We start from the raw sequence: 12,927 nt of genomic DNA on the forward strand, positions 1-12,927 counted from the left end.
CTGCCGCCTGTAAACATAGTTGATGACGTGATGTGTCTCCACACAGCAGGAAGTACTGGCTGAGCAGAGACTCGGAAAGTCGTCTCTGCTGTACACGCCCATCCTCCTCCTATCTCAGAGTTCCCGCACTGCCTGCCTGTCTCCTCTCATCTCCCACGCCGCCCCCCAAGGCCCCTGCGCCCCCCAGGCGGCAGCCCCCCACCTGATGTACAGTGAAGGAAATAAGTATTTGATCCCTTGCTGATTTTGTAAGTTTGCCCACTGTCAAAGACATGAACAGTCTAGAATTTTTAGACTAGGTTAATTTTACCAGTGAGAGATAGATTATATAAAAAAAAAAAAAAAAACAGAAAATCACATTGTCAAAATTATATATATTTATTTGTATTGTGCACAGAGAAATAAGTATTTAATCCCTTTGGCAAACAAGATTTAATACTTGGTGGCAAAACCCTTGTTGGCAAGCACAGCAGTCAGACGTTTTTTGTAGTTGATGATGAGGTTTGCACACATGTTAGATGGAATTTTGGCCCACTCCTCTTTGCAGATCATCTGTAAATCAATAAGATTTCGAGGCTGTCGCTTGGCAACTCGGATCTTCAGCTCCCTCCATAAGTTTTCGATGGGTTTAAGGTCTGGAGACTGGCTAGGCCACTCCATGACCTTAATGTGCTTCTTTTTGAGCCACTCCTTTGTTGCCTTGGCTGTATGTTTCAGGTCATTGTCGTGCTGGAAGACCCAGCCACGAGCCATTTTTAATGTCCTGGTGGAGGGAAGGAGGTTGTCACTTAGGATTTGACGGTACATGGCTCCATCCATTCTCCCATTGATGCGGTGAAGTAGTCCTGTGCCCTTAGCAGAGAAACACCCCCAAAACATAATGTTTCCACCTCCATGCTTGACAGTGGGGACGGTGTTCTTTGGGTCATAGGCAGCATTTCCCTTCCTCCAAACACGGCGAGTTGAGTTAATGCAAAAGAGCTAAATTTTAGTCTCATCTGACCACAGCACCTTCTCCCAATCACTCTCAGAATCATCCAGATGTTCATTTGCAAACTTCAGACGGGCCTGCACATGTGGCTTCTTGAGCAGGGGGACCTTGCGGGCACTGCAGGATTTTAATCCATTACGGCGTAATGTGTTACCAATGGTTTTGTTGGTGACTGTGGTCCCAGCTGCCTGGAGATCATTAACAAGTTCCCCCCATGTAGTTTTCGGCTGAGCTCTCACCTTCCTCAGGATCAAGGATAGCCCACGAGGTGAGATTTTGCATGGAGCCCCAGATCGATGTCGATTGACAGTCATTTTGTATGTCTTCCATTTTCTTACTATTGCACCAACAGTTGTCTCCTTCTCACCCAGCGTCTTACTTATGGTTTTGTAGCCCATTCCAGCCTTGTGCAGGTCTATGATCTTGTCCCTGACATGCTCAGAAAGCTCTTTGGTCTTGCCCATGTTGTAGAGGTTAGAGTCAGACTGATTAATTTAATCTGTGGACAGGAGTCTTTTATACAGGTGACCATTTAAGACAGCTGTCTTTAATGCAGGCACCAAGTTGATTTGGAGCGTGTAACTGGTCTTGAGGAGGCTGAACTCTTAATGGTTGGTAGGGGATCAAATACTTATTTCTCTGTGCACAATGCAAATAAATATATATAATTTTGACAATGTGATTCTCTGTTTTTTTTTTTTATATAATCTATCTCTCACTGGTAAAATTAACCTAGCCTAAAAATTCTAGACTGTTCATGTCTTTGACAGTGGGCAAATTTACAAAATCAGCAAGGGATCAAATACTTATTTCCTTCACTGTATAAGGCAGACATTACATTATAAAATAGAATGCTATCCTTTCTGGTTCAGTTTTATTTTTACACTATGTGTAAACCTCTGACTTTACAAGCGCAATAACATTACATTTACTCCATCATGCTTGCAACAAGAACTTATCCAACATCCTTCGTCTGTTCTAAAGCTCACAAACGTTTGGCTTTTTGCTACCTTATTATACTTAAAGAGGCTCTGTCACCAGATTTTGCAGCCCCTATCTGCTATTGCCTGTGATAGGCGCTGCAATGTAGATTACAGTAACGTTTTTATTTTTAAAAAACGAGCATTTTTGGCCAAGTTATGACCATTTTTGTAGTTATGCAAATGAGGCTTGCAAAAGTCCAAGTGGGTGTGTTTAAAAGTAAAAGTCCAAGTGGGCGTGTATTATGTGCGTACATCGGGGCGTTTTTAATACTTTTACTAGCTGGGCGTTCTGATGAGAAGTATCATCCACTTCTCTTCAGAACGCCCAGCTTCTGCCAGATCACGCTGTGACGTCACTCACAGGTCCTGCATCGTGTCAGACGAGCGAGGACACATCGGCACCAGAGGCTTCAGTTGATTCTGCAGCAGCATCAGCGTTTGCAGGTAAGTAGCTACATCGACTTACCTGCTAACGCCGATGCTGCTGCAGAATCAACTGTAGCCTCTGGTGCCGTTGTGTCCTCGCTCGTCTGACACGATGCAGGACCTGTGAGTGACGTCACAGCGTGATCTGGCAGAAGCTGGGCGTTCTGAAGAGAAGTGGATGATACTTCTCCTCAGAACGCCCAGCTAGTAAAAGAAGTAAAAACGCCCCGATGTACGCACATAATACACGCCCACTTGGACTTTTACTTTTAAACACACCCACTTGGACTTTTGCAAGCCTCATTTGCATAACTACAAAAATGGTCATAACTTGGCCAAAAATGCTCGTTTTTTAAAAATAAAAACGTTACTGTAATCTACATTGCAGCGCCTATCTGCTGCAATAGCAGATAGGGGTTGCAAAATCTGGTGACAGAGCCTCTTTAATCTGTCAATAACACTCCTTACCAGGTAATCGTTCCTTTTTGTTAATGATACCTTGATACATATATTAAACATAAAAAGAACAAAAGGGACGCAATATAGGGCATCATCTCACGATAAATTAAAAAGGCAGAAAATAATGTGAAATTGAATGATAAAGGAGCCGGTATGGCCGAAACGCATTGCTTGCCTCATTGTACTAATAAAAGGATATACAAGTGCATTGGAATAAGTTACATGTAAATGAATAAATTCCATGTTATACTGTATCCTTTATCACAAATCTATATATCAATCTGCCAGATCCTCCTGCTCTATGACATGATAGCTGCAGCTCGGACAGTATGTTCAGCAAGACAGTAGTGTTATCATGCAAACCAAAATAGAAGCCTTTTACTCACTGTCATAAAATGTAATCTATAACCAAATGCATTTACTACCAGTATAGTACCTAAAACAGCATATATATTTGAGCATCAAGCTCCAAAGTTTCAAGATATATAAGCCAGGAATCATAATATTTCCTGATATCGATTAACATATGGTCTCTAAGGGCCTGTTCACATCAGCGTTGGCTTTCCAATAGTGACGGAAACGGAAGCTGTGGTTTCAGTTTGACTTTCCATTGCGGGGTTCACACGACGGAAACCTACGACGGAACCCCGGAACGGAAAGCGAACGGTGATGTGAAAATGCCCTAAATTGTAAGGTAGATCTTCTGGAGTTCAGAAATGACCCATTAGAAAAACCTTAACAATAGCTACACAATGATCCTGATAATACGTGCAAATTCTTCTCTTTCCTAAGGTATGCTTTAACAGCAAATTATACGTGACAGCCCATTAATAGGCCCACGGCTGTCAGTGTTTCCCAGGACACCACAATCAATACTGATCGCTGCGCATCAAGGGTTAAACAGGCGGAATCGGAGTTCTCCCTAATCCTGACCATTACTGTGACAGTGTGGCTGTCAATCACAGCCATAGTCCACTCTTGATCGCGTGGGCACAGCTGAGAGGCTTTCTGGGATATAAAACTACAGTTTGCAAACAAGGAGAATTATGATCAATGGAATCATTGCTGTCACAACACAGAAGTGAGCACATCACCTTTACCCAACAATAGTAGAATAACCTATGCAGTATAATTTGGTCATTGCTGCCTATTGTTTCTAATTTCTAGAGACTATAAAAGTAGTTCCAGAATGAAATGTTAGCAAAAAAACATAGGTAAAATAGTATGCATTGTAACAAACTAATATAAAAACAAGACTGCCTAAAAACAGTATTTCCTTTGAATGACATGAATCTTTGTCCTCCAGCTGAGGTTGGAGTTGGACAAGTTGATGGGAAAATTTTGGAGGCAGATGAGGAAACAATGAGTAATTGACCTATATTAAAAGAAGTTAATACCTTTTAGTTCACAGATAATACGTTGAAACGGAAGCCTTTCAAATATATTATGTTTAGGTACATTTCTCCATATGACTTCCTCTGTTGCAAAGTAAAGAACAGTTTGTTTAACATGATCCAAGCAGCCAAGAAATGTATCCAAACCAAAATAACCGCATGAGTTTTTAATTCCCCTCCGAGGCATTTTTAGTTGTATATTTGGGTTTGGACTCATGTGCAGTGAGTTCTAAAGTTAAACAACTCTGGTCTGTAGCAAATTAAAAATTTCCCTAACAATTGGGGAGTATGAATATTTCCTTCTTTCACTGAAACCAGACTGTCTACCTAAAATGTATGTGTACCACATTCGCTGAAAAGCACATCAAAGGTTACTTGTAATGTATAAGAAGAATGGATTTACTATATATTGAATCTTCCCCTCAATAGAGTACAGACGGGAGAGTACAGCTACTTACTTCCAGCCTAAGTTGTGTTTTGTAAAAACTAAAAGTACAGTAGTTCCTACAGTTACGAAGACACGTTATCAACGCTAACCTTAGATATGCATGCATAGCCCTTAGAATGATGTATAACCCTGAGATCTCTGAACAGTTTCTTTTAGAGCTAAACATTATTCACTCCAGTGTCACACACAGGAAAGAGAAACACTTGTAACCCCGAAACCTGAAATCCCCACTGGGACAGAATTAACTTGGCAAGAAAATGGAGACATTAAAAGCGTAATGATAATTAAACAAAAATCAAGTACAGTAAAGAATATGCCCCCTAGTGGTAGAAATTAGAAGAGATTCTGGTAACTACAGAAAACTTGGTAATATGCAGATTTTAAGTGTAGTAATAGTCTTACAATTATATGAATATATCTATCTATATATATATATATATCTATCTATATATATATATATATATATATATATATACATATACACACACACACACACACACACACACACTTACTGCAGTGATTTTTTTGCCACAAGTCCAATGTTTATAATTAGTAGTCTAAGAAAATGTGTAGAACAAGTCTCAATAAAAGTGTGGGATCTAGGAAAAATGTTTATTTTCAAATTCACACCTCATAAAATAAAATGTAGTTTGGTTCTGTAGCGAGTGCATAAATGCTCATATTTTTACATTTAGGAGCTACCCTTACACCAAGTTCAAAGAGCTTTCAGCCTCCACATATAATACAATAAGATTTAAAGTGGTGGTGTAGTTTTCAAAAAACAATTTTCAAGCACTCTATTAGGGAATTCTAAGGTTGTTTATTTTTTATTTTATTTTTCCATGAAAAGAAAATATTGTATTACAAATACGTCATAAATTATACATTATTCCAGCCCCTACCTCCCTCCACCCCACAGCAAGGATGAAAAAAATTAATATAATAATAATTATTAAAATAAAAATAAAAATGTACAAACATTTCTGCAATTTTGTAATTTCAGAAAGAATGTTTCAGAAGGTTTAATAATATCAATCCATTTTTCACAAATAGCAAAGAACTTCTGCAGAGACCCTCTGGATTTATAGATATGAAACTCATATGACATTAATTTAGAGGTTTCAGATTTCCATAATTTAAGAGTTAAGGGAATTGTAAGATTAATAGGGGACTTTGATATGCTATCCAAAGTATCTATATGGAGCGTCTCTAGTTCTTTTCCAATATGTGACATTTGCATGTGGAAAGACCTTACTAGTGATGTCTGTGATCTGGGACCACCACTAATTTCCAGAAATTAGGGGACATACAGAGCTATTAAATCTCTTTGGCACTGTTCAGGTCACTAGAAATGTGACACAGAAAAGGGCCTTTCAAATCAATGTCAGTAGGGAATATTTAGTAATACTGGTGCAACCCTGAGCCGTAAACCAGTATTGATTTTTCATGCAGCGCGTGCTGTGTAGATGAATATGGCGTAGCTACAGGACAAACCTTTCTACCTATCGATGCCCCAAAAAAATAAAAATATTAGCCAAATCCAAATTAAATTACACAAGTTGGGGACCTGAGCAAATAGGGTATAAGCGGTGGCTAATCCATGTTACCTGTTCACTACTAGAGTGTAGTTGGTACCAGTGAGTACGCGGTGTGCGATGTTGGGACTTATCGAAAATATTCGATAAGTGGCAACATTGGTGTTTCTGGGTGTGTGGACTATTTGGGGCACATGTTATGATCAATTTGTAGCCTGATTGAGGAGTGAGTGTGAGATTGAGCTGCGGAGTTGTGTTTACCCCTTTATAGAGGCACCGACGTCTTGTAACTGAAGAGAGTCCGGATGGTCTTCAATGACAAGGATGTTTGTACACATGTGGTTAGCTTGGTGTGTAAAACAAACGTGAGCAATCCTTCCCATTATTGTAAGTAGAGGAACTATATTTCATGCATTATCAATAAATAACTAAACTCCAGGAACATTTAGATGTGGCTTTTATTATAAAAACACAAAAATTCGACATATCTCCACATCTTACAAATTGTTTCCTGGACAACAGATGGGATATTACAACATTGATCTGCGAGCCAACAATTTCTCGACTCAGTTGCATCAGTACAAGCATGTAAAAACAAACAGGAATGCTCTGTCTGTAAGCTTCTGGGTTAGTAGTCTCTTCAACAATGGTAACAGACAGAAAACGGCATTTTATTGCAATGAAAAAACACAGGTGCTCAAACTTCTACTGACCTCTGTGAAATGCTCTTTTAAAATGGATTTTAAGACAGTAGTACAATTGAGGAGTATAGTAAGTCTTAAATAACCGTATGAAGGCATCCTGATTTAATAGAAGGATGTCTCATTCTGGACCTCCAACAACTAGCCAAAACAGCCACAAAGAGCAGCTCCTTCTGTCTCTGGAGGACCCAGCACATCCATGCATCAAACAGACATCATGTAATGCTTTACTTCCCCTGTGTTGGCGCTGCAGGGAAATTTAACACTTGCTGACAGGTTTCCTTGCAGATTACAGCTGATCACTGCCGTGAGACAACCTGTAAACACCTTATTTTTGGGGGAACTCTTTAAAAAGGGATTGCCTAAAGCAGAGCCTTTATCCAAAGACTGCCTCTTTAAGGAAGTGGTATGAGCCCTAAATACATAGTATATCAACAAATTTATCATAATGTGTAAATACAACAAAACTGAACCTTTGCCTTAAAGTAGAAATAAATGGAATCAATATACGATGGGCATGATTGTTATTTTGCAACTAAAGTCAGACAGAAAGGAATTATAAGTAATGTATTTAAGGTTAGACATCTATATCCCTATGCTTCTTTCACAATATGATTGTAATAGAAGGGTCTTGTGGAAATTGAACTAAAGTGAAAGTGGAGATAATAAAACCATCCAAATGCTAATTTAACCCCTTCCCCCTGCTTGCATTCTGGGCCCTAATGTCCAAGCCATTTTTTACATTTTTCCATTGTCACATTCGAAGTGCTGTAACTTTTTTATTTTTGCGTCGGCATAGCTGTATAAGGTCTTGTTTTTTGCGGGACGACTTGCAGTTTTTATTGGTACCATTTGAGAGTCAGGATTAACAGAAAACAGCAATTTTTCCATTGGTTTTTATTTTATTTTTTACGGCGTTCACAGTGCGGGTTAAATAATGTAACAGCTTTATAGTCGGGGTCGTTACGGACGCGGCGATACCAAATATGTGTAACTTTTTTGCTTTATTGTATTTTTTTTTAATAGTAAAGCATTTTGTAAGGGGAAAAAGTGGGTTTTTCATTTTTTTTTTTCACTTTTTTTTTTATTACCTTTATTAAACTTTTTTTTACTTTTTTACTAGTCCCACTAGGGGACTTCACTATCCTCCGATCGCTATTATAATACACTGCAATACTTTTGTATTGCAGTGTATTACTGCCTGTCCGTTTAAAACGGACAGGCATCTGCTAGGTCATGCCTGCGGCATGATCTAGCAGGCATTCGCTCCAGGCAGACCTGGGGGCCTTTATTAGACCCCCGGCTGCCATAGAAGACACAGACACTCGGCGATTTTATCGCCGGGTGTCGGTGGGAGAGAGAGGGAGCTCCCTCCCTCTCTCCAAAACCATTCAGATGCGGTGCACGCTATTGTGCACCGCATCTGAAGGGTTAAACGGGTGAGATCGATACTAATATCGATCTCACCCGGCAGAGCAGGGACGCTCCCAGCCCTCAGCTGCCTCTAGCAGCTGAGAGCAGGGAGATTTGACAGCTCCCTGCTCTGTTTACTTTATTCTACAGCAGCGCCGTAGAATGGCGGCGCTGTAGAATAAAGCCCATTAATGACCGCCGTGAAAAGGCTTATCGGCGGTCATTAAGGGGTTAAGTAGTGAGCCACCAGGATAATAAAATATGTTGTCTAAGGCCTCATGCAAACGACCGTAAAATTGCCCATAATTACGGTCCGTAATTACTGGCCCATTCATATCTATGGTCGACGGACACCTTGCCGTATGTCTACGGGAGGGTGTCCGTGCCGTAGAGCCTGCCGAAAAAAACTAGGACATGTCCTATTTTTTATTTTACGGACTGTGCTCCTATACTTTATAATGGGAGCACTGCACGTAAAAACGTCCGGCTGTCCGCGGCCGTCCGTGCCTCGTAATTATGGGCACAGTGGTGTGCATGAAACCTAATGGTTTTATTGCCCCAGGTAGACTCCGCTATAGTGTCTCCATATAAAATAAATTTTATACAGGCCCTTTAGAGGTTACTATTACCAAATGCTAGTATTTTTACAGTATACAGAGACACCTATTATGTATACTTGTTTACTTTATTGAAAGGACGTAGGTACAGTACCGTATCTTTCGTACTATAAAATGCACTTTTTAGCAAGAATAAATCTTGTTGAAAAGTCAAGGCATCTTATAGTCGGCAGTCAAGGGGCCCGGCTGCGCCAAACCCCCCTGACCGCTTCCTTAACAACTTCCTGACCCATGACGTGGGGGTGATGTTTGAAGCGGGCTCATGTGCAGAGCCTGCTCGATACGCTGCAGGTGTCAGATGTGTTTTACAGCTGTCACGCTGTTCTAACGGCCAGGAATCGCGTTTATCTAGTTCAAAGGGACATTTGAGACATATCTACAACATATGTCATAAATGTCAGATAGATGTGGTTCCCACCTTTGGGAGCCGCCCCTATCTCTCGAACAGGGCCCCCTAAATCCCATTCTAGCTTTTTGTGGTCATGCTGCCACACGGCCACTTACTAATTACATGGACAGAAGTTACGGAAACAGCGTAACTCGCTGAGCTACGCTGTTTCCGTAATTCACATAAAACTGAATAGTATTTATGGAAACAGTGTAGCTCGCATGCTACGCTGCTTCCGTAACTGCTATTCACTACTATGGGAGGCCCCGCTGCACAACTGAGCAACAAGACAAGTACATTAGAGTCTCTAGTTTGAGAAATAGACGCCTCACAGGTCCTCAACTGGCAGCTTCATTAAATAGTACCCGCAAAACGCCAGTGTCAACGTCTACAGTGAAGAGGCGACTCCGGGATGCTGGCCTTCAGGGTAGAGTGGCAAAGAAAAAGCCATATCCGAGACTGGCTAATAAAAGGAAAAGATTAATATGGGCAAAAGCACACAGACATTGGACAGAGAAAGATTGGAAAAAAGTGTTATGGACAGACGAATCGAAGTTTGAGGTGTTTGGATCACACAGAAGAACATTTGTGAGACGCAGAACAACTGAAAAGATGCTGGAAGAGTGCCTGACGCCATCTGTCAAGCATGGTGGAGGTAATGTGATGGTCTGGGGTTGCTTTGGTGCTGGTAAAGTGGGAGATTTGTACAAGGTAAAAGGGATTTTGAATAAGGAAGGCTATCACTCCATTTTGCAACGCCATGCCATACCCTGTGGACAGCGCTTGATTGGAGCCAATTTCATCCTACAAACAGGACAATGACCCAAAGCACGCCTCCAAATTATGCAAGAACTATTTAGGGAAGAAGCAGGCAGCTGGTATTCGATCTGTAACAGAGTGGCCAGCGCAGTCACCAGATCTCAACCCCATAGAGCTGTTGTGGGAGCAGCTTGACCCTATGGTACGCAAGAAGTGCCCATCAAGCCAATCCAACTTGTGGGAGGGGCTTCTGGAAGCATGGGGTGAAATTTCTCCCGATTACCTCAGCAAATTAACAGCTAGAATGCCAAAGGTCTGCAATGCTGTAATTGCTGCAAATGGAGCATTCTTTGACGAAAGCAAAGTTTGAAGGAGAAAATTATTATTTCAAATAAAAATCATTATTTCTAACCTTGTCAATGTCTTGACTATATTTTCTAGTCATTTTGCAACTCACTTGATAAATATAAGTGTGAGTTTTCATGGAAAACACAAAATTGTCTGGGTGACCCCAAACTTTTGAACGGTAGTGTATCTTTTAAAGAACCTTTGTATTATTGCTGTATTTAGTTAACCCCTTCAGGATCAGGCCATTTTTTTTTCTACATTTTCATTTTATCCTCCCCTGCCTCCAAGGGTCATAACTTTTTTTAATTCTGTTGGCAAGGCCATATGAGGGCTTTTTGCGGGACGAGTTGTAGTTTTTAACCCCTTAACGCAGCCTAGTTTGGGCCTTAAAGCTCAGAGCCCATTTTTTTAAATCTGACATGTGTCACTTTATGTGGTAATAACTCTGGAATGCTTATACCTAGCCAAGCGATTCTGAGACCTCTTTCTCGTGACACATTGGGCTTTATGTTAGTGGTAAAAATTGGTCAATATATTCAGTGTTTATTTGTGAAAAATAGCAAAATTTAGAGAAAATTTGGAAAAATTATAATTTTTCTGAATTTTAATGTATCTGCTTGTAAGACAGGCAGTAATACCACACAAAATAGTTCCTAGTTCACATTTCCCATATGTCTACTATATGTTGGCATAATTTTTTGAACATTCTTTTATTTTTCTAGGACGTTATAAGGCTTAGAACATAAGCAGCAATTTCTCATATTTTGAAGAAAATTTTAAAAGCCTTTTTTTCAGGTACCACTTCAGTTCTGAAGTGGTTTTGAGGAGTCTATATATTAGAAACCCCGATAACACACCCCATTTTAAAAACTAGACCCCTCAAAGTATTCAAAACAGCATTTAGAAAGTTTCTTAACCCTTTAGGTGTTTCACAGGAATTTAAAGCAAAGTAGAGGTGAAATTTACAAATTTCATTTTATTTTTTTTTGCAGAAAATCATATTTATTAATTTTTTTCTGTAAAACAGAAGGTTTCATCAGAGAAACGCCTCTCAATATTTATTGCCCAGATTCTGCCGTTTTTAGAAATATCCCACATGTGGCCCTAGTGTGCTAATGAACTAAAACACAGAATACAGAAGCAAAGGAGCACCTAGTGGATTTTGGGGCCTTCTTTTTATTAGAATATATTTTAGGCACCATGTCAGATTTGAAAAGGACTTGTGGTGCCAAAACAGTGGAAACCCACCAAAAGTGACCCCATTTGGCAAACTACACCCCTCAATGAACTTATTGAGGGGTATAGTGGGCATTTAGACCCCACAGATTTTTTTGCTGCATTTTGTGGAATTAGGCTGTGAAATTGAAAATCACATTTTTCTGATAAAACGTGCAAGATTTGAATTTTTACAAGGAGTAAAGGATAAAAAACACGCCAACATCTGAAAAGCAATTTCTCCCCCATATGTGTTCATAAACTGCTGTTTGAACCCACGGCAGGGCTCAGAAAGGCAGGAGCGCTATTTGGCATGTCGATTTTGCTGGATTGGTTTCTGGGCGCCATGTCGCATTTGCAGAGCTTCCGAGGTACCAGTTCAGGGGAAATCATGGAAAAGTGACTATATTTTGGAATCTAGACCCCTTGAGGATTTTTTTTGTAGTTTTCATGGAGTGCATGTGATTTTTTCATCAGTTTTTATTCTATTTTTTATGAGGCGTGGTGACTAAAAATGACATTCACTCTATTCTGGGGGTCGATACAATTACGGTGATACCATATATATATATATTTTTTGTGTTGCCATATTCTAAGAGCCATAACTTTTTAATTTTTCCATCAAGAAAGCGGTGTGAGGGCTTGTTTTTTGAATAACAAACTTTAGTTTTGATCAGTATTTTTGGGTACATGCGACTTTTTGATCTCTTTTTATTCCATGTTTTACGAGGTGAAGTGTGATTCTGGTATGGTTTATTATTATTTTCTTTTACGGCTGTCACCGCACAGGATAAATAGCAAAATACTCTTGTTGGTCAGGCTGTTACGGACGCGGCAATACCAATTATGTATAATTTATAAAGAAAAATCAATTAATTTTTTTAGAATAAAGAACTGATAAGGGAAAAAGGGGTATTTTTACTTTTATTACTTCAAAAATTTAAATTTTTTTGTCCCACTAGGGCACTTGAAGGCATGAAGCCCTGATCACTATTATTTTATGCGTAGTTCAGTGTATTAGAGCTGTCAGCTACTCACTGACAGCAAGTATAGTGGGTCCTGCCTTTGTCAGGACCCACTACGCTTCCGTAGATGGCATAGCTGAGGGACATTGTTATGCCCACGGTTGCCATAGCAACTATTGGCGCCCGCAATCACGTGGCGGGACGTCAATGGTGTTTTAACCCTTAGAAGGCGCTATCGCTATTGAATGCGGCTTCTAAGTTGTTAATCGGCGGGGACCACCGCAG

At 40.0% G+C, this 12,927-nt stretch overlaps 1 protein-coding gene across 3 annotated transcripts in view; it reads right to left on the reverse strand.

Annotated features, from left to right (window-relative positions):
- Window positions 1-12,927, reverse strand: part of BBS9 (Bardet-Biedl syndrome 9) — a 462,971-nt gene that overhangs the window by 101,196 nt on the left and 348,848 nt on the right. The window contains exon 20 of one of the 3 annotated variants that reach the window (XM_075826943.1): window positions 11,748-11,816. The exons of the other annotated variants lie outside the window; for them this stretch is intronic. Within the exon in view, the coding sequence (XP_075683058.1) occupies window positions 11,775-11,816 (42 nt within the window). The 3' untranslated portion in view covers window positions 11,748-11,774. Of the gene's footprint in view, window positions 1-11,747; window positions 11,817-12,927 lie in introns of those variants that run through there. 3 annotated transcript variants of the gene reach the window in all.

Source organism: Rhinoderma darwinii, chromosome 5 (genome assembly GCF_050947455.1).
Source record: "Rhinoderma darwinii isolate aRhiDar2 chromosome 5, aRhiDar2.hap1, whole genome shotgun sequence".
Lineage (NCBI taxonomy): Eukaryota > Metazoa > Chordata > Amphibia > Anura > Rhinodermatidae > Rhinoderma > Rhinoderma darwinii.